General features: G+C 49.1%; 2 protein-coding genes across 2 annotated transcripts in view; both read right to left on the bottom strand.

Moving 5' to 3' along the window:
* The window catches only part of LOC120816468 (receptor-type tyrosine-protein phosphatase N2), a 74,062-nt gene that overhangs the window by 49,297 nt on the left and 3,715 nt on the right, over positions 1–21,050 (bottom strand). Inside the window, exons 3-11 of the mRNA XM_040172083.2 lie at positions 18,905–19,018; positions 14,197–14,311; positions 13,898–14,042; positions 11,943–12,300; positions 11,559–11,837; positions 11,398–11,438; positions 10,316–10,680; positions 9,013–9,099; positions 5,599–5,678 (exon numbers count right to left, since the gene is read on the bottom strand). Of these exons, the coding sequence (XP_040028017.2) occupies positions 5,599–5,678; positions 9,013–9,099; positions 10,316–10,680; positions 11,398–11,438; positions 11,559–11,837; positions 11,943–12,300; positions 13,898–14,042; positions 14,197–14,311; positions 18,905–19,018 (1,584 nt within the window). The remainder of the gene's footprint in view (positions 1–5,598; positions 5,679–9,012; positions 9,100–10,315; positions 10,681–11,397; positions 11,439–11,558; positions 11,838–11,942; positions 12,301–13,897; positions 14,043–14,196; positions 14,312–18,904; positions 19,019–21,050) is intronic.
* Positions 16,481–18,737, bottom strand: LOC120816469 (tripartite motif-containing protein 16-like). Its single transcript, XM_040172084.2, has one exon. The coding sequence runs from the start codon at positions 18,448–18,450 to the stop codon at positions 16,795–16,797; it is 1,656 nt and encodes a 551-aa protein (XP_040028018.2). The 5' UTR covers positions 18,451–18,737; the 3' UTR covers positions 16,481–16,794.

Below are 21,050 nucleotides of genomic sequence, written 5' to 3'. Positions count from 1 at the left end.
CCTAACCCCCGTAACGCCACACGGCACGCCTGCGGGGGCCAAACCTCATCAGCGGCGCAGCGGTTTGAAGTTCCTGCGATGCGAATTGAAAATGAAGGTGCTCTTCCTTAATCTGCTGCTCTAATCCAGCTGAAAAAGAGAAATCCGCAGGAAGGGCCACATTAATTATACACAAAGAGAAGAACTACAAGAGAGGGGCCGGTCTTTGAAGATACCGAGCGCTAAATGTCACCCGCCGCCTTTGAAGCCCTTTGTCTCTTTGCTTCTCCTGGAACATGAAACACGGCGCCGAGCACCGAAGCAGGCGGCGCCGGGGAGGGACGCTGCAGTGCGTGGAGGAGAAGAAGAAGAAGAGAGACGGGATATGAAAGGTTTGGAGCTGCAGCTCCACAACGACGAGCGTCAGTCAGAGCGCTAAAACCACAGAGTGCCTCTGGCTCCCAGAGAGGAAATACAACTAAGAATAGAGGAACATCTACTCGCGTCTTTTTTAATCCCGTTCAAATCTCCTGTTTCACTCCTTTTCTTAAAGTTAATTATTTCACTTTAAGGCTGTTCTGCTTTTCGTGTGGTTCATTTTGTGAGGCAACTGTTGTTTTGTCACAATTTGTCAGAATTTTTCAGCGCTTTCACGGCACCAATAGTTATTTAGCCTTTTTTTCGTCGGGCCCATATTTCAGCCGTATGCTCTTCTTGGCAGAGAAAGCAGATGTAGCCGTAGATTACGAGATCAATAACTCTCTAAACGACACTGATCACGGACTATTTTAAGTGGTGGATTAATACAGACGAAGACAACGTCGGTCTGAATAGCCAATGAAGGGTTGGCATGAGACAAGAAAAAAGTTTAGTCCCTGAGGGGCTGAAGTAGAGGAGAGTAACGGGGTAAACAGTGCGATCAGGGCCGGGCCGAAAAAACAACTTCAGATGATGAAACCGCGGCGTTGAGTTTCTGCAGTGAACTTCCAACGCTTTCCACTACAAACAGAATTCCACTTTATTCAGGGGGCCTCAGATGTGACACTTGTAGAATAACCCCCCCCCACCCCCAAACCATCCTCCTGCTTTGAGACCCTTTCAAAAAAGGTCCCATGATTCGATTTTGGGAATTAGGATTAGATTATTGCCAACATGGCGAAAGGTTTCCACCCACCAGAAACATCCTGAACGCGGACACTCTGAACCATTTGAAAAGACGGGCGTGGAATTGATCTCGTCCTCGGCGGCGCCGCTCTGCCCTCCGGAGCGACCGCGCCGACCCGAAACCTCCGTGAGTCATTCTGCTCTTTTTCTATTCGCTCCTCGAGGAGAAAAAAAGAAAAAGAAATCAGGGGCAGACGAAAAGGGAACGAGAGTGAGAAAGAGGAATCACAGAGGGCTTGATGGGTGGAGGGTGGGGGGGGGCACTTGAGTGCAGTTGTAATCAAGGCCCTGTGCGCTCAAGAGGGGGGGGGGGGCAATCAATCCAGCTGTCTGCCTCTACATCTCATCAGGTGTCTTGAAGACGCGGCTACAAATGAATAGTCGGGTCACGAACACCAGCGGCCTGAGAGGACTGCAGGTGGAAACCACAGAAGAAGAACGGCCTCAGGGCGAAAGGATTAGCGCGTTAGCTTAGCTCGCCGGGGTTGAACTTGACGCCATTGTTACACGACGCAGATGGGAAATAACGTTGTGTATAAAGACCAGAGAAGCCACTACACTGGGGGGCAGAACCGGCGCAAAAACTCCCGTTTAAAAAACATTTCACGAGTCCACTCCGGAGCCGCCTTCTTAGAATGTTCCAAATGTTTCAAAAGAAGCACAAATTGCACGTTGATAAATGATAAATAAACGATGAAACGTCTCAATGATCTGGGGATGTTTCATGGTGGCGTCTCATTCTTTAGAATCGTTCCCTTTAGATTCACCTCCATCGTTTTCTCTTTACTGACGTGAAATATTTATGACAGCAACATTGTTTGACTTTGCACATTGAGCAGAAGCAATATGAAGCAGGTTCAAAGTTATGGTTTATAAAAGATCACATTTCAATAACTGTACTTTTTTTATATTAAAGGTACCGTGATGTACCGACACTCGGTGCCGGCGAGGAAGCTGAAGACTAGATGATGATGTTATAATTAGGTTCAGGCATCAGACAGACATGCTCATTAAATCTGAGGATATTAAGAAAATTCTTGGATGATTCGACTCCTGAATCCTTTTGCCGGTTAAAAAATGTATATTAAATTATTCAGCGCTATGGAGTTTTGGGGTGGTGGGGGGGGGGGGGGGGGGGCTTAGGTCTGTGAGCCGGGATTACAAAGTTAGTGTGGTATAATTAAAGGTAATGCACTGGGATTTAAATAAGAGCATAAATAAAATATGAAGCCGAGAGGCACCGTCCCGTCACTCTGAACGAGACAGATTGGATCATCGCGCCGATCCGAAAAGCACAGTTTGGTTGTGATGTGTGTGTGTGTGTGAGGGGGGGGGGGGGTAGCTGTTTCTAGTCCAACAACTGGAAACTGCAAAAAACAAACACAGGGCCCCGTGGGACGGTGTGGGAGAGCGAATGCGTTGCAAGCGCGGCGCCAGCCTTCTGTCCACCTGTAGTGGATAGAAGGCTGGCGGTGGGAGAGGCCTGCCAGGAGCCGAGGCCGACTCCTGCCAGCTGCGGGGAAGCGGGAAATATGGGGGAGGAGGGGGGGTGTATTGGGTCTGTGGGGGCCATGGCAGTCGGCGATGCCAGCGGGCCGGAGGCCCCCCCCCCCTCCCCAACACCAACACGTCCCCATTTTGATTCCTCCCCTTGGTAACAGGTGAAAGACAAATTTAAGCATTGATTAACCTTCAGCGTGTGATGAAAACTGATTAGCAAGTGAACTGAAATGAATGTACCTGCTGAGCGAGAGAGAGAGAGACAGAGAGAGAGAGAGACAGAGAGAGAGAGAGACAGAGAGAGAGGGAGACAGAGAGAGAGGGAGACAGAGAGATATTGATCCCTATTGGCCAGAGCAGCTTCGATTCAATCACTGCGACAATCAACAGGTTTGTCGTCGTCGGGGAGACATCGTGTCCTAATCACGAGATTCGACGACCCGGTGGCATTTTTGCCCGTTAACATCCGCCCACCATGAATAGTCTGATCATAAATACACAGGATTGACTTCTTTAGAACAAAATGTCTCTCATTGATTGAACCAACGATCAAAAATGATCATCAGCGCTTCCCCGCAACGCTCTTAAGGTTATTCCATTAATTGGGCCGTATGAGCCCCTCGCTGGGGCCCCGTCATTGTTTCGTTTACTCACCAAACGGCAGCGACCCCTCGGCCTGCGGGCGGCTTGTTTGACCACGATTAGCATGAAGGCAGAAAAAGACGACAGAGTGAAATGACGTCTCAGCTGCTCTGCTGCTGCTTTAAGTGCTAATTGAGCTGCCCGCTGTCCTGACCCCCCGCCCCCCCCCCATTCACAGGGTCCGGTTCTCACGGCCGCGGCGCACCGCTGGAAGTAGCCCCCGGGTCCCCCGCCCGCCCCTCAGCCGGACAATGGGGGTCACCACCTCGCTGCCCACCACCTTGACATCCGCCCCCCACGTATGACAATGCTCTCCAACCCCATGCCCCCCCCCTCCCAGAGTGGCTCACAATGGGGCGGACGCGCGTGACAGAAGTGGGAACGTGGCTTCTTGAAATGCGTGGGGGAGGAGAGGAAGGGGGGGGGGGGCAGAATGGATCTGGGGTCAGACGGATGACAATGACGAGGTTAATAATGAAAATAGACCAAACTGTAACCACCAGAACGCAGCGGCACCGTCGGCCTCCTCCAGAATAAAAGCCTCTGCCCTCGAGGACCCTTCCTCCACCATCCTCCACCTTCCTCCACCTTCCTTCACCATCCTCCACCGTCCTCCGGCGCACCCTGACGTCTTCACATTTAAATCAGAACCAACCGAATCATCTCAAACAAAGCTGCCGATGGCACAATTTTGTACGCTGGCCAGTGGGGGGAGGGGGTGGAGGGGGGGGGGGGGGGGGCTGTTGGCTTTGGGATGGATTGATATTCTAGTTGAAAATGACAAACGACACTTTAAAGACGGGATCCGCCCACGCTGTTGCACTTTACCCGAGGGGACGCCATATTTCATCTCCAGCCCGTTCTGTCAGATGTTTGCATTAATAACATCTATGAGTGTGTGGGGGGGGGGGGACAATAGCACTTACAAGAAAAAAAACAGAAGCAAAGCTGTTGCATAATCAGCACAAAGTGTGTGTGAGGAAGTGGGTTTGCAATTATCAAGCAGGGATTCTCTCACACTCACACACACACACACACACACACACACACACACACACACACACACACACACACACACACCCTGATGTGACTGAACCGAGGACATTTTCTTCGGATAAAAAGAAGAAAAGCACCTTTCTTCAGTCTTTCACGAGTTCCGGAGCCGTAGAATAATATTCCTACAAATGAGGTCCTAAACGGATTTATTTATAAGACAGAAGTGCGGTATTCCGGGCCAACACACAATCACACCTCCTACGAGGGACGTTTTCAACTTCTCCGTAGAGTATCGTTTCTGGCGTCGGCGGATGTTAGCGACGGCCGATCGGTGTGGGACGTAAATATCTCCTTTTCTCCAGTGGAGCACGGCCCGCTGTGTCCTACTCTGGAGGAGGTAAGAAAGGAGGCACTGATGCACCTTTCCTTTAAGCTCTTATCTGGCTTGCACTCAGATTATTCTGTATCGTTTCCTTCGGCCTGAAACCGGAGATTAAAAAAAAAACCATCCAATCGCGGTTTTGATCACATTCCAAGCAACGCGCATTCACCGACCTGCTGGATTTAGCTTTTTCCTCTGATCACACTGAAGGAATGATGAGAGCAATTTATCCCTCGTATTACCATTTTGCATCCTCAAATGTCTGACCGCCCCTCAAACACTGTGTGAACACACCTGATGCAAGAGGTCCATCCCCACAACACACACTCTGCCCGTACAGACGATGGTGAATCTGTGTCGCTAGTTAGCATCAGCCATTAGCCTTTAGCAGCCAATACCAACACGGTGAGCTGAGATCGGCCTGTCTGTTCCTGGCGTGGAGCCTCCACATTGACTTTTGTATCTTAAGAGGTCTGTGAGTCGGATTCACTGGTTTTTGGGGGACGCGGATCCCAGCAAGTCATTCATTCATTCACTGCCGCTTGGCGACTGAAGGCCACATTGTGCGTCTGAATTGTCTATTTGCATCACACGCGCAAACAACACAATTCTGGTGTCTCTTCCGCTCTCCGCTCTCGGATGGACTCCCACCATGGAGACAAACAAACATGGAGCGCGGAGATTTGCGACACGGAAAAAGAAAATCCCGCTGGGCTTCCTTTCAAAATGGGCAAACGCCCCCAAAAACTCAACACAAAGCCGCGAAGCCGCAAAGTGGCACCGCGGAGGACAAAAAGGAACCCATTTCTACTGAAGTCGTACGTTGGAAAAAAGGGAAAAGGTGCCTCAGGTGCAGCGGGCGGCCGGCGTTAATGGCCTGTCTCTCTTTCTGTCCTCCTCCATCGGCACGACGACGTTACTGGAGGACGGCCTACCTGCCACGCTGGCCACATCTGCGGTGCTGACGTTGTGAGCGTTGGGGTTCACCTTGAAGGTCACAGCAGGGCCCACCACGCTGTAAACACACACACACACTGTTAGAAGCTTTACAGAGGCATCCTCTGTCTTGGTCCATGGTGGGGGGGCTGTTGTTTTTGAGCGCTTCAAGCGCTTCGAGCGGCCATATTGTTTTTCCAGGTGCTTTATTTGTACTTGCTTGGTGAGCGGAGCCTGAATGGCATCGAGGCGGGTGGCACAGCCGAGTCTCCCAATGTGATTAACCTTTTGTCCCCCCACCGTCCCCGCTGTAATTCAGACTAAAGACCCAGCGGAAAGATATATCACGGGGCCCCCTCCAGGAGGCTTTGTGAGCTGCTTTGGGAGGAGACGGCTACCGTTATAAAATATGGTGACTTCATTAATGGAGCTGCTCACATCCCGAAAAAAAGACATGTCCAAAATGTTTTCAGAAGTACAGAAAAGTGTTTTTTTTTCTTTTTCGATTCACGTTGATGGATTTTGCACATGGAGCGTTTTCTGGGAAGCCGGGGGGGGTCCGACGCTTCATGAACAGAAAAAGATTCTAAAAGAAACCACAAAGTAAAACGTGCTGTCAAATTTATAGAAATTAATTCGCATTTGCAGGTGGGAAAAAAAACCCCATTAGAATTCTAACAAAATCCGTAAAAACATTTTATAAGGCATTTTGAAAATGTATAAATATTATTGTGGGGTTTAATTGTGTTTCTCTGGACCCTGAAGCCGGTGTAGCAAAGAAACACACAAGCAGCATCAAACTCCTGCTCGCTTAATGCAGCCGTGCCGTTAGAGGAGTGATTAAGTATGCAAATGATGCATTAACGTAATATTATGTGTCACCTTTTAATAAAGCCGGGTACAAGAACAGCTTTCATAAATACATAATAATGGATTTTCTCTTTGTTTCGTTTGAAGAAACGAGAAGAACGAAGTACAACGTTTGGTGGGTTTGAGAGTCACATGAACCCTGCAGGAGGGTTACGGACATTTAGACAGTTCATAAAAAAGTATAGGTCTCGCTTTTTTTAAGAAGAAGAATAAGAATAAACCTTAAATACTATGTAAAAACACAGTAATACCACAAAGCATATTGTAACACTTTATAAGAATGTTTATTATGCGTTATAGAACGAACCAAGTTGTTCATATTCTTATTTTCCTATTTATGGTTCGACTTATTCAATTAAAACCATTTGAGATCATTTGTACTTCTTTGTATTGGATATTTTTTTGTTATAGGATGAAACATTGTGGCTAAAAGTTGCTTTTGTAGACGGGCACACATTATCGCTAATAATAAATACACAATAAAACGCTGCTCCGAACTACAATCAGATTCCCGTCTAAGCGCAGAAAAGAAGAGGCACAGATGTCTGAGCTCAGGGCCTCTCTCTCCTCCTAGCGGCGGCTCTCTGAAATGACCCCCCCCCCCCCTCCCCTCCGACCCCCCCACTCAGCTCAGACAGACATTACATCACCTCAACCCTCATGTTTATTATAATAAACACATCCAGTCTACACACTCTGCTACAGTTACACAACGCTGGTGGTCATTGGCCCGAGAAAAAATACGCCCACGGCGCCGCTTCCTGTCGGCCCTCAAAAAAAAAAAATGAGAACATCGACGCCCCGCCCCCCCCCCCCCCCCCCTCGTCAAAATGTTATCTAATGCCAGGATATCGGATTGTTCTGAAGGAAACACAAAGACGTGAGTCACTCTCCAGGTGTGTGTGTCTGTGTGTATTTCTATGATTCATATGTTTGCCTGAGTGGACCCCCCCCCCCCCCCCCCCCCCGTCAGAAGAGGGGGAGTTTTGCAGTCTCTTAAAAGCGGCTGAGGTCACGCAGGTCGCCGACAGACATTTTTCTGTTGGTGTGATATGCTAATGAGCGTCTTCTGAGCGAGGCGCCCCCGGTGCATCGGGGGTGGGGGGGGGGGGGGGGGGGGGGGCAGTCATCACGACCTCTTCTGCTTCTTCCTGAGATAATTCTCCGGTGACCGAACTGGCGGCGGATGAGGCAGGGATGTGATCATCTCTTCTCGTGTTAAATCATCAGTAGCTCGGAGCATTCGCATCGAATCGGACTTCAAGTGATTTAGAAAAGATGCTTTTATCGTAACATCTGCACATTATTACAATTTGTTATTATACATAATGTCATTTGATTTTATTCAAATGGTGACGGCAGATTAAATTACTGATATTATGGAAACACTTTGCAGGTGATATAATAACATGATAATAACATGAAACTTTAAGACAATTAAGACTTTTTAAATGTAAGTCTTAAATATGCAAATGAGGCATTATCCGAAAGGTAACTTTGGGTGATTTTAGGAGAAATCTAATTGTGTTTTCTCTCCTCCTTGAATCAATGCAGAAGGTAAAAGTCAGGGGCATGCTGGGTAAATCAGGAGAGTCAGAGCCTCAGTGTCCATCTGACGCCTTTGTCCCCCGGCTTCAGTCGGCCTGGCGGAGAGGAGTTGGTGTGAAGCGGGGAGGAGGGGGGGGGGCAGGCTGACAAATTGTCAAGGCGGCTCCCCCTGCTGGGCCTTTACTGCGCTCACAACAAAAGTCTCCCTCCCTCCCTCATCCATCACCCTCCCCCGTGTGTGCACCTCCCGCCTTTCAATGGGAGAAGGGGGGGGGGGGGGGGGGGGGTCAGGAGGGAGGGGGTGAGGGGGGGGCACAGTACCGGCCACCCAGCATCTCCATACAGATGCCGGGCGGCGGGGCGAAGAACAACGGGACGGATAGTGTGTTTGTGTGTGTGTGTTTGTGGACACATGAGTTCTTTCTCATGAGCTTCACTTCAGTTTGCTTTATCGCCAACAAGCTGCCGCTTGAGAAGCTTCAACACACACACACACACAAAAACACACACACACACACAATCCCGAAATGGTTGTAAGAAGGTCTCAGTGATCACGGCTTCACACGCAGACTTTACAGCTTCATGTCACCGGGTCACGAGGCTCAAAGTGAATTAAAAAGGTCTTCATTTAAAGAGGCGCTGCCTTTGAAATCCACACCGCTAAAATAGCAGCGAACAACTATTTCCTGAGAATATCAAGATATTTGTTCACCGAGTCCTTATCGACTTAAGACGAAGGAGGAGAGGAACGGGAGGAGGAAGTGATGTCACGGAGTTCAATAAATGACCTGCGGGGAAACGTGTCACATCCTGTGTGCGCCGACATCAGTTATCGGCATTCTCAACCTGCAGAGGAGCCGAACCAATCGACACTGTGGAAGGCGACAGATTACACCGGAAGTGAGCAGAGGTGTGTGTGTGTGTGTGTGTGTGTGTGTCACACAACGCTTTAAACCTGGAGGATGAAGTGTGAGTGACGGATGGGGAATACTTACGAGAGCTCAGCAAAGTCGGTCATCTGGATTTTAGCCCTTCGAGCCATGATCTCCATCAGGTGGAGGCCTTTGTCTGTCTGCAGGCCGCTGTGGGCGGGGGGGGGGGAGCAGGAAGAGGAACATTAAACTCATCCCATAGAGCAGCACGTCTTCACATTCATGCTCTTAGAAATAAGGGTTCCAAAAGGTTCTACCTGGGGGGCGGGGCTTCTACAGAGAACATTTTGTTCTGAGCCATTCGGTGGTCCTCCACTGAACTTCAGTATGTGCGTCACTCAGACCTTTGCAGATTGTGATGAAGAGAGTGTGACGTTTTGAATGCTTTCATTGCGTTAGAAGGAAGCGGTTATAGCCAGTGGGAGGAGCTTATTTTTATTGGGAGGAGTTTGAGAGTTTCCGTCCCGCGAGACCTTGAGTTGTGGGACGATCAGTCGACCGATTTCATGTTCAGCAGGTGCTGCTCTCAAGTTTCATCTATTCTTCTCTTCACTGCTGATTCCCCTCTTCCTCCCTCTCTTCTCGCTTCCATCCTCCGCTCCTCACTTCATCCTTCCAGCTCCCCTCTCAATAGTGCTGACCTTTGTTTAACCTTTATCTGACCTCTGTTTGACCTCTATTCGACCTTTGTTCAACCTCTGTTTGACCTGTCTGGCCTCTGTTTGACCTCTACTCAACCTTTGTTCAACCTCTGTTTGGCCTCTGTTTAACCTCTATTCAACCTTTGTTCAACCTCAGTTTGACCTCTGTTTGACCTTTGTTTGACCTCTGTTTGGAGGCGTTTTCACTGTTGACGTAGAAGCTACGTTGACGTTTTTCTACATTCCTCCACGGTGTTTCCACGAGGAAGACTTCAGGTTAATTAAAAGGTGAACTTCTCCTTTCAGCATCACAGGAAGTTCATCAAATGAGCTTTAAACCGGTTTAAAAAACTGCATTCAGCATCATTATATCAATAATAAATAAAAGAGCAAGAAATGTTGAAGTGTTTCACATAATTATAGATTATCAAAAGAGAAAAATGCCACTTAAAGAGTGTAAAGCTGCTAATTAGGGAATGAGATCCATTAACAAGTGATCGGCATCATGAGTGTGCATGTGTGTGTGTGTGTGTGTGTGTGTGCATGTGTGTGTGTGTGTGTGTGTGTGTGGAGGAGAGCAGGTGATTTCCACCAGCGGTGATGCACCTTGCATCCGTCTCGTCTGTTTACTTTATTCCTGGGACGTCCCTCCTCTGAGGACACGTCCCCTCTCTGTGGAGGACACATGTCTCACTCAATCAGACGTTTGCTTTCTTTCCACTCACTCCGTGTCGGTGATGACGTAGCCGAACACGTCCTCCTCCGCCTTCCCCCCGCCGGCTTTCACGTCCAGCTGGAGTTCGGGGAGGTGCGCGGTCCTCCCGAGCGGCTCCTCGTGGACGAGGGCGGCGGGGGGCGGCGCCACCTCCTTGATCCAGCCCCGCACCTCCGACACCTCCTCCAGCGTCTGGGCGGCGTCCTTCTTCTGCACCGCCACCCCCGCCGCGCTGGTCCGACTCCGCACGTTCTCCAGCCCGGCCTGCCGGCCTCGGGCCGTCTCCGCTGCGACGTCCCTCGCCGAGGGGGGGGCGCCGAGGGAGGTTTCGTCCAGGTAGGCGAGGAGTTTGGAGAAGAGGATTCCTCCCTCCGGCTAAAAAAGGACAAATGATTATTCTCTACGTTTGATTCTCTGCTTTGTTCCTTTGTACTCGTCTGAAGCGTCTTTGTGGACGTTTTGTCCCCCGTTGTGTCTTTAAGGTAAATGCTCTTCACTTTCATGGTTGTCTCTTTGATTCTGTTTTTGGAGGTGGAGGCTCGTTGATGCACCAAACATCATGATGGTTTCTGTGGTCGAAGGGGAACAAATCCCTGAAATGCTCTATTTTATTTTAATAATAAGTTTATTCTCTTTCATCACATCCATGATGATTGTTATCTTCCATTTTATTATAATCTTGTACATTCCGAGGGTCTTTTTAAAGCTGCCTTAATGCCTCGTATATCTTGTGTAAAGCATCTTGACCTCCCGGCCTTCTAGCGGCTTCAGAATCACAATTTTCAAATTCGGAGAGATTTTGGTTGCGACATAGTTGGTATTAGTCATATTTGTATGATCATATTTAAAAGTACTATATGATATATTCTGACCAATAGCTGTTTAAGCCCTCAAAACGTTATATATTGTGAAGTATCTCAAAACTAAATTCATTTCCTGTTGTCGGGACGCTCACTTCAGCTTTTGTAAAGTCGAGGTCGAACCAAAGTTCTTTTCAAACCGGTGGGCTTCTTCAGAATAGGACACGATGGTTTATGAGTTCCGCCTCTGACGTTTAAGGGTTTTTATTCTCACCACAAAGCGAACGCATACCTCGTCCTTCACGTCACGCTGCTCCGTCTCCGCGTGGCGCTCTGCGGGGACAAGGAGAGTCAAAGTGTCCATGCATGTATGCAGACAAACTGAACACATCGAAGCTGCCTTCAACGGGAATAATTTCTACGCGTAAAGAAGACATGAGACCGACTGGTCACCTTGAAGCGCCGGTGGCGTCGGATCGTTCTCGAGCGGCTTCCCCTCTCCGTCATCGCGAGCGCTGTCCTCCTCTACCTCCTCCTCCTCCGCCTCCTTCTCTCCCCCCAGGTCTCGTGGCCCAGGCCCCACGCGGGTGGCGCCCCCGCTCGGCCCCCGGTCCACCACCTGCAGGGCGTCGGCGATAAAGCCGGACAGCTGTCCCAGGTCGTGCGTCGTCAGGCCGTCCACGTCCACGTGGTGCCTGCCCACGCTCTGCAGGACGTTCTGGATGAACCGCTCTGCGGGAGACACGGAGGTTCAGACCTTCGTCTCGCGTGAAAGGAGACAAAATGACGGATGGACATCAGCTGAAGACACGAAGCGGAGACACGACCGCCGCGTACCGTCCACAGAGGTCAGAGGCCCCCCGGCGGAAGCCGCTTGAGTTCTCCCCGACGTCTGGAGGCGGGACCGCGAGGACGCCGCGTCGAGACCGGGAGTCGGGGCTCCGCCGCGGAAGGGCCTCGGCCGGGTGGCGGGGGCCCCGTGCTCCGCGAGGGCCGCCGCTCCGACGCGGAGGGACGCCCGCCCGGCGAGGTATCGCCTCAGGGCGCCCAGGAGAAGTTCGCCCGCGGCCTGCTGGTCCCGGGGCCTCTGCTCCTGCCGGGGCAGGAAAGACGGAAGGGAGGAAAAGCCGGAGGGGGGCGACTCCTGAGGCGAGGTCGGGGTCCTGGGGCGGAAGGGGTCCGCGGGGGCGCCCGACTGGAGGAAAGCAATTATAACCACACAGATTCATTGAACCGCCATCGGGGACCCGAACCGTAGACATTAGTCATCAGGACGCATGTCGCCGTAGTGGAGCTTTAAACGCTGTGTCAGACATGTGGAAGGAGATGAAGCTGAGGTGCTTCACAAAAAATAAATAATTCATTTTAAATACACTTTACAAGAGAATATATGAATATGTATGTAAATGTAGAGGGGGGGGGTCATTTTAATCCAACATCTGAACAAAAAACACTACTGAAATGAAAAAAAAGACTGCCTTTTTTCTTGTTATGAGGAAAAACAAGTTATTAATCCATTTACATAATCATATTAACCCAAAACAAAAGCAAAGCGTCGCTGGCGGCGCCATTAAACGCCCACCCGGGGCCACAGAAACGACACAAGCCCGAGTTACGGTAATTTGTTACAACAATACCAACACATGTCGCCATCTTTATTAACCTGCTGTGTTATTCCGCCCACGCCCTCCGAGGGGGAGAGAGGCCTCCGCCATTCACGCCTCCCCTCTCCTCCCTCCTCCCTCACCCCCGGCGGAGAGGGGAGCCGGCCCCGTGGAGAGTCGTTATTTAGAGGAGTGAACTCCTGAACTCTCGGACTGGTGTCGCTTCGCCCGCGCCGGGAGAGAAGCCGTCGGTTACGGTGGAGAAAACGAGGGCGGGAGCGACAGCGGAGGAACGCCACCGGACTCCACGCTGTGAGGGTGTGTGAGTTCTTACCGTCCAGTCCAACAGGGGACCTGGCATATTTTAACATTGGACCAACAGGGGGCTCCATCGCTAACGGGGGACATGTTGGAAGTCCCATGCTGGTCATGTGTCAACTCAAGCTAAGCTCGTGTCTCAAACACTTTGGCAGATGATTTATGTTCTATTTAAATTTCAAGTACGGCCTGTTTAAGTGCATGCTCCTCCATTGTGTAAATTACCTGCAGGCTGCAGGCCTCAATTTCAGAATGTAGAGGGCCTATTAAAGGGGCTACTGAGTGAAGAAACCAGTCTCTTTTAACTTTGTATTATTCTTTTATGTAGCAAAATATAAAAGCTCAACTTAGTGGATATTATTTGACTGTTGTCGCAATAAAAATGTGTGTGTGTGTTTTATGAGGCTGTATCCTTGTTTGTTTGCTAGTGTAATAAGTATTTTTATTTTACACAGGCAGCTGGCTTTTGTCCCGAGGGGTAACTAGCAGATGGGGTAAAAACCTGCTCCTCCCCGTTTAAAATGTGAAACAAGGAGCAACAGGGGCTGGACTTTACTCATCTATTAGTAGATGCTTTTACTGAGTTCATATGAGGAACTGGTAACAGGAAAAAACAGACGGCGGATTGAAGTCAGGCTTGTAGAGAAAGGACATAACAGAGGCAGCATATGGCGATAGGGACCATATAATGTCATTATGTACTATTGTATGCTTCCTGAATCATTGCATAAAATCTCTATAGTATAGTATTAAAAATGAATGCATTACATTTTACATATTCCTTTTATGCTATTAAGACGTGGAGCTTGGGTTATAAATCGTAAATTGTCACATGACTGCCAGTGTAAGAGACATCAAGGAGTGCCACACCTTCTCCTGAGGGCTCAGACTGGAGGCCGCCGCCGTCCTGGGGAGGAGGCCGAGACGCTGGAGGTACGTCTGAAGATTCCTGCTGAGCTCCGCCTCCACGGGCTTCACCCTCTGGTCCACTGGGTCCATCGCCACGGCAACCGGCCTGACGGAGAGGGGGAAAAAATAAAAAATAAGGACAGGAGTGCATGCCGGTGGAATAATCACTGCCACCCAACAGGGGACAGCCCTCGCTCATGCATCTCTCTGGACCGTAGTGAAATCCTTCGGTCACACTAACGGGTGAGAAAGCATCTGACCTTCTGTTGGTGTTGTACACAGCTCCATTCTGCTGTGGCCTGTAGGGAATCCTCCTGAGTTTGGACAGCTCCTTGGACAGAACCTGCTGAGTGGCGTCATCTCCCCAGGTCAGACCTATGGAACACACCAACCACGGAGGGTCCAAATGTGAGAGAATCAAATACTCCAACACTTTCCACCTGATGATTCATCTTCTGCAAGCGAGGGGCGCGAGGGCACATATTGAGAAGCAGTCAATGTCCACCACGCGCTGCCGTGCTTTTACTGACCATAAACCGGCGAGTGCACGAACGGGACACGTTTGGCGAGCTGCTCGGCCACTCGTGTCAGCTCCTTTTGCCCGACGTCCACACACGCTTTTATGCAAAAGCGACAAGAAGTCCGAACGGTAGATGGACAGAGAGGTCAGAGCGTTTTGCATCACCATCATAGCGATGGGGAATTTGCACTTTTTTTTACAGCTTTAAGCTTTCGACCCTCTGACTGAGGTGTGAAATAGCGTGACTACATCCTCTTCTTTCATGTCATTTAATCTCAGATTGCTGTTCATCAGCTAGCTGAGAGTAAATCAGATTAAATCAGCCCGTTATCAGGAGTTGAAACAAAAAAAGCTAATGAATTGAGATTTTTTGATCCAAATTTCTTTCTCTCTGCATGTGCTCAAAGCATGTAATATCCGGGTAGCTCGCTGCATTGAAGACCCTCAAAGACCCTCAAAGCTCAAGCAGGTTTTCATAAGCGTCGTTGCTGTGGGCCGTCAGCAGCTCTGACCTCGGCGTCTCTGACGGCCTCGATCTGAACGGCCTTCAGTCCTCAGCGAGAGCGGGCGGAGGAGCGCTCGTTTCTGCGCGTGGGCGGACGCTAGCGCAGCAACAGCTGTCGGATAATAGGAGGCCGTTAGAGCCTGTGTGGCAAAATCTGTGGATGAATAATGAGCGACACGATATAAATCCAGTGCAGCTGATCCGCTGTAACACCTTTTGTCCTCCCTTCTGCAGACAGGCAAACTTCTCATGTGCAGAATTCATTTCTGAGCGGCCGACCAACGCCTCCAACGTCTCCAAACGACCTCCAAACAACTCCTCAGCGTCTCCAGACTACCCTCTACTCCTCCTAAAGCCTCAAAAATCCTCCAAACTCCAACGCCTCGCTCCTGGAAATCTGATTGTTCCTCTGGCTCTTCCGCCAAGTGCTGGCGGGTTAAACCAGAGGAGCAGTTTTTGTGGTTTAGTTAGTGTGTGTGCGCATGTTTATTTTCTTTTGAGTAGGGGGGGGGGGGGGGGACCAAAAAAGAAAAACAATGCTTTACTAATGTAACGCGTTTCCCTCTTGAAAAGAAGACTCTCCGGAGGGCAACAAGCTGCTTCCTCGTCCCCTCAAGGCATCTTTTGATGAAATATGAACCGATGCCCAGTGGCTGTTACACACGCGTCTGCCTCCCTCTGCTGGTTCGGTACAATAACAGCAGCAAAAGGGATTTAATCATTTTTATGCAGGTCATAAAAAATGTGGATTTTAATCAAATTCATACAATGAACATTGACTAAAATCTTTATCACTCATGTTATAAGGTTTTGGCTTTTGCAGGCCCTCTCTTTGCAAACCCCTCAAGCTTCACAATGCATAGAGATTTTGGACTTTGACCTCATGTAAAGCCGTTTGTACCATAAACCTTGGTCTGTTCTCACTTTATTTAAACTGCTGCACAGCAATTTCCTCTCAGGATGAATTACAGCTTTATCTTATCTTCTTAGTTTCCTGATCCTGATCCTGTTTCCTGATCCTGATCCTTCCTAGTTCAGCCCCGTGTGGGAATAATTGTGCTTTTATTACTGTACGTGAGTAATGTGCATTAAGAAGTTAATAGTGGACTAAAACTCCACATCATCAACTTGTGTTTTGCTTTGGAATATTAGATGTTAGATGTTATTAGATATAAACAGGGATAGCTGGTGAAAAGGGTGGAACAGGTTAACAGGGTCTACCTGAGCAGAGAATGAAATGAACAGTCAGAACAAAAAACCTATACTCTTTTTACAGACTTTCAGGTGAACAAAACCTTCACTTCTCCCACTTTGAATTCACACAACTGGGAGGAAACTGGATTGTGTGAGTGGTGCATTTGTACAAAAGTGACGCTTACAATGTGTAAACTTGGGCTCAAGTCGCCTTAGGCATTTTAAAATTCTAATTTAATGCTTCAATTAATGAAAAACTGCACTGTGTGCGTCAAGGTGTTTGTTCTCTTCTGGCTTTTAGTTGACATGAAAATGAAACACAAGCCGTGTCTTAATCATCATTTTATTTGCATTTGTTTTCCAGATAAATCCTTTATTGATTTTCCATGTTCCCTTGACCCACAAACTAGAACCATTAAATAATCAGTTACACTGCCGTTGCTCCTTAAAAGACGCTTCAGCCCGGCAGATACACGTAAAGGTGGCTGCACTGTGAAACTGTAGGACTCAGTTTTCAATGAACAAATCCACATACAAACAAAAAAACAAATAAATGCTGAGCAACAACGACTTTGATTGTTAAAGACTTAATTATCCGATTTCTCTGAAAGAAAACAAAAATGCTAAACTTAACCAATCCTACTGGAGCTCACACAGCGTGGCGTTGTCTCCTCTGTAATAATGGAGGGCGATTCCGGCGTGGAGGGGCTGCGTGAAGGTGGTCTGGACTCGGTGGAGGAGGGTCACGGTTTCACCCACGCTGTAAAAACACAGGACGCCCGCCGTGTGGTCCAGGAACACTCCCACCTTGTGGGACGACTTGCCTTCGATCGGAGTGCGGGTGTCATTGTGTCTGAATTCACAGTCAGGCAGACAGTACAAGGCCCAGGACTTGTCATTGTGTCCAAATGTGCATTCCTTTTTCATCCCTGATCTTCTCATATCCTGGTATGCGACGGCTATTGTGACGCGAGCGTCCCACTGCACCTCCCAGTAACAGCGTCCGGTCATGCTCTCTCTGCTCAGGATCTGGTAGGAAGTAAATCTACCCGGGGATTTGTCAACTTGTAAGGAAGGAAGCCTTGCTGTTACTTTACGTCTCTTCTCCGATAAAACCATCCCTGAATTACTTGTATTTGGATCCAGTGTCATTTGATATGCGTACTGCAAGAACTCCTCTCTGGTCCTCAGCTGTTGGGGCAGGAGACCGTCCACCTCCGTCACTGTTCTGAGAACCTCGGGCCATTTGTCCTTCAGGAGCTCCTGTAGTTTGTCTCGGACTTGTGACACAGACACCGTCACGTCCTCAAAGTAGCTCGGAGGACGGATCTTGACGCTGGGCAGCTGTGTGGATTCTCGGGGTTTTGAGAGAGAGGAGTGCCTTTGTAGGAACTGGTTGAGGTCTTCTGTGTGTGAGAGCTCCTGCAGCTCAGCGTCGCTCCTCTTCAGCTCTGAGATCTCCTGCTGCAGCTTCTCCTGAAGATCTTTGACTTGACTCACTTCAGCTCTCTGCTGGGATCTGACCTGCTGCTTCACACCAGAGCTTCTTTCCTCGATGAGACGGATCAGCTGGGAGAAGATCTTCTCATTGTCCTCTACTGCTTTATCAGCAGAGAGATTGATTTTCTCCTCCTCCTGTTGAAGCAGCTTCACACCTTTCTCTCTGTCCTGGATTCTCTGCTGGATGTTGAGTCGACTCACCTCCAGCTCTCTCTGCCTCTCAGTCCTTTCTGCTGCAGCTGAGACCGTGTCGTGGTCTTTATGTTCATCCATAAAGCAAAGATAACAGATGCTCTGCTGATCAGTACGACAGAAGATCTTCATCATCTCGTTATGACGAGAGCAGATGTTCTCCTGGAGCTTCTTAGAGGGGTCCACCAGCTTGTGTTTCTCAAAGGCAGGAAATTCATAATGAGGCTGAAGGTGTTTCTCACAGTAAGAGATCAGACACACCAGACAGGACTTGACGGCTTTCAGCTTCCTCCCAGTGCAGAAATCACACGCCACATCTTCAGGTCCAGCATAGCAGTGATCAGGATCAGGAGCAGCTTGGTGTCCACTCTTCTTCAGCTGCTCCACCAGATCTGCTAACATGGTGTTCTTCACCAGGACAGGCCTCGGAATGAAGGTCCGCCTACACTGAGGGCAGCTGTGGAGGTTCTTCTCATCCTCTTTATCCCAGTGGGTGTTAATACAGCTCATGCAGTAGCTGTGTCCACAGGGAATAGTCACTGGGTCCTTCAGGAGGTCCAGACAGACGGAACAGGAGAAGGTCTCCAAGTCCAGCTGAGACATTTCTCCTCTCAAAACAGACGCCCGTCTGAATTTCACTTCCTAATACTCGAAACCGGTTTCAGCTCGCTCACTCCAGAGTGTCGTCACACCCCTCTCCAAACGGGAAGGAGAGGAGTGAACGAGGAAGGGAGGGAGCAGCCTGCAGCGCTGTGACGGCCACGCTCCTGCTCACTGAGGAAACCTTGGTTTTCAAGACACAATTCCTGCATGCGTTTCATCTTAGAGTGTGTGTGTGTGTGTGTGTGTGTGTGTCTGCGGACTGGACAGCCGGGAGACAGGAAAAGCAGGAAAGACCTACACGTGTCCCACCTGCTACACGACCTGCGGGTCCGTCACAGAACTTCACAGCCACCAGAAAGCTCTCCATGAAGAGCAGAAGTGGACGTCATCGTCGGCTTCGCTGGACAACTACAAGCGTGTGCGCGTGTGCGTGCGTGGGTGCGTGTGCGCGTACCTCTGTTGGACAGCTTCTCCAGCAGCGTCCTGAAGCGTTGCACGACGGACGGGGAGACGTCGTAGGTGTAGACCTCCTTCACCGGAGCAGGGTGACACCTCCCGAACACGCCGTCTGCCACACACGCACACACACACGCGTTACGCCCACAGTGCACGGCTCCCTCCTCACAAACGAAAAAAAAAAAAAGATGAAATCATGCGTGTAAAAACTGATTTATTGTATCGCAAGATTGGATATTTTTAGGCACATCAAAGCAGATCAATTTGACGATTAACATTTACTCACTAAATAGATCAATATAAACATTCGATGTTGCACGACGTTGTTATGGCGGGAGGGTTCGGTGAGATGCATTGTGGGTGAGGGAGAGCGAGGGAGCTTTACTCCCAAAATGGTCACATCTTCTAAATTAGATAAATACAAAAGTTGTGCGTTGCCTGAAGCTTTATTTTGCTGCTAAATTACAGTTTTCTGTGGAATAAAGATAAATGGTTTTGTAAAAATGGCGCCGGCTGCTAATAACATCATTAAATAGCTTTGGGGCATTAAAAAAACATTGAACCACCAGCGCACGACTTTAACAGCAACTATCCGTCATGGTTCCTTCATTTCTAGTCTGCAATAGAAACTACTTTTGCACATTTGTTATCGGTGCAGCCAATATCACAGACAACCTGCACGGCACCCACACACCTCAGAGAAGGAAGAGCAGAAGAAAGAAAAGGTCTGATCCGTTTGTCCTCTGAAGCCTCGCAGAGCGGGAATGAATCATCATTACGAGCTAATGCACTCGCATCCTCGGACCTTCCAGGAACTACAGCCGACTCATAATTAAACCCCCCCCCCCCGGAGCGGCAGGCGGAACGAGACTCCATCACATCCGCGTCGGGGACGTTGGGTCGATCCTCGCGTTGTTCAGAAACTGAACCCTTTGCCAAAGTCACCCGTCAGTCGGCCGGTGTCACACGGGGCGCCGAACGCCGGCCTCCTGGGTGAGAGTCCTGTGGGTGTTTCAAAGAGTGGACGTCCTCAGAGACGAAGAGGTAGAAGTCAAAATGTCTCCTCAAAGGGGGCAAAGTGAGAGGCTCACATGACGTCGTTTCTCCCAGAAGGAACATCTTGAGTTGTCCCTCGTTGTTACACGCGTGCTTCTCGAAGGCGCCACCACGGCCAAGTAGCGAGTACAAGAAGCGAGTAGCATCATTAGCTTCCAGTCCTCTGATGATCAAACTGGTCTCTGCAGGTTGGAATCTGGCAGTCTTTTGTTTTTCCAATCGAGGCTTTGAAGGGTTATTTATTCCGTATTTGGGTTTAATTCCAGCGACATTGTTGTGCGGGATCAGATCTTTTACGAATGGCTTCATCTAAAAGTTGTTGCTTTATGAGTAACAGTCACATGTTGAACAAAGATTAAATAATCCATTATTGAATCAAACATTAGACAGAAGAGATTTCTACATTTTGGGGTCAGCGGCTGTTGCCATGGGGGCCGCGCCGAAGGCTGCGATGCTCGCCGGGTGGGGGCCCGTTGAGCCCCCTCCTCCTTTACCCGTTGCCACGGCAACTTCCATCGAGTGCTTTTTGTCCCTCGCCGCTAATCAAAGGAAAAAGAGTACGGGGGATGAAAGAGATCCCTGGCCTGTGTGTGTGTGTGTGTGTCAGGGATTGACGGGGCATGTGTATGTTCCTTTGAGTGACATATCAGATAAAGATGCATTGAGCAGCTGAATAGGAATCAAAGGGTCATAATAATAATAATAATAATAACACTGCTGAGCAGACTAAAGCGTAGACCAGTGAAGACAGCAAAGCCCAGCGAGCCAATCAACACCTGGCGGGCAGGAGATGGAGGACATGTCTCAACAGGACCTTGAGGAGCGCGTTCAAAAAAAAAATCATATTCATCAACAACAAATAAAGACACTTCCGTAGGTACTCAATTAATAACGGAATATAAACACAGTTTTGTCATAAAGCTAACTGAGTGGTTTACTCTAAAGAAGGAAGTTTATTTTGAAAAGAACGTTTATTGTTTGCACGTTTTTGTGCGAGAAAGAACAAAAATGGACAAGGAAATATTTATATGTAACCAAAAAGTTACTCGTGCACATATAAAAATGTACATATGTTCCATCCACATGTA

This window comes from Gasterosteus aculeatus, chromosome 3 (genome assembly GCF_964276395.1).
Source record: "Gasterosteus aculeatus chromosome 3, fGasAcu3.hap1.1, whole genome shotgun sequence".
Classification (NCBI taxonomy): Eukaryota; Metazoa; Chordata; class Actinopteri; order Perciformes; family Gasterosteidae; genus Gasterosteus; species Gasterosteus aculeatus.
The sequence above is the reverse complement of the archived record's forward strand: the minus strand, read 5'-3'. Positions and strand labels throughout refer to the sequence as shown.

Coding starts and splice junctions, on each gene's coding strand:
- LOC120816469 (XM_040172084.2), bottom strand. CDS start 18,450: ATGTCTCAGCTGGACTTGGAGACCTTCTCCTGTTCCGTCTGTCTGGAC.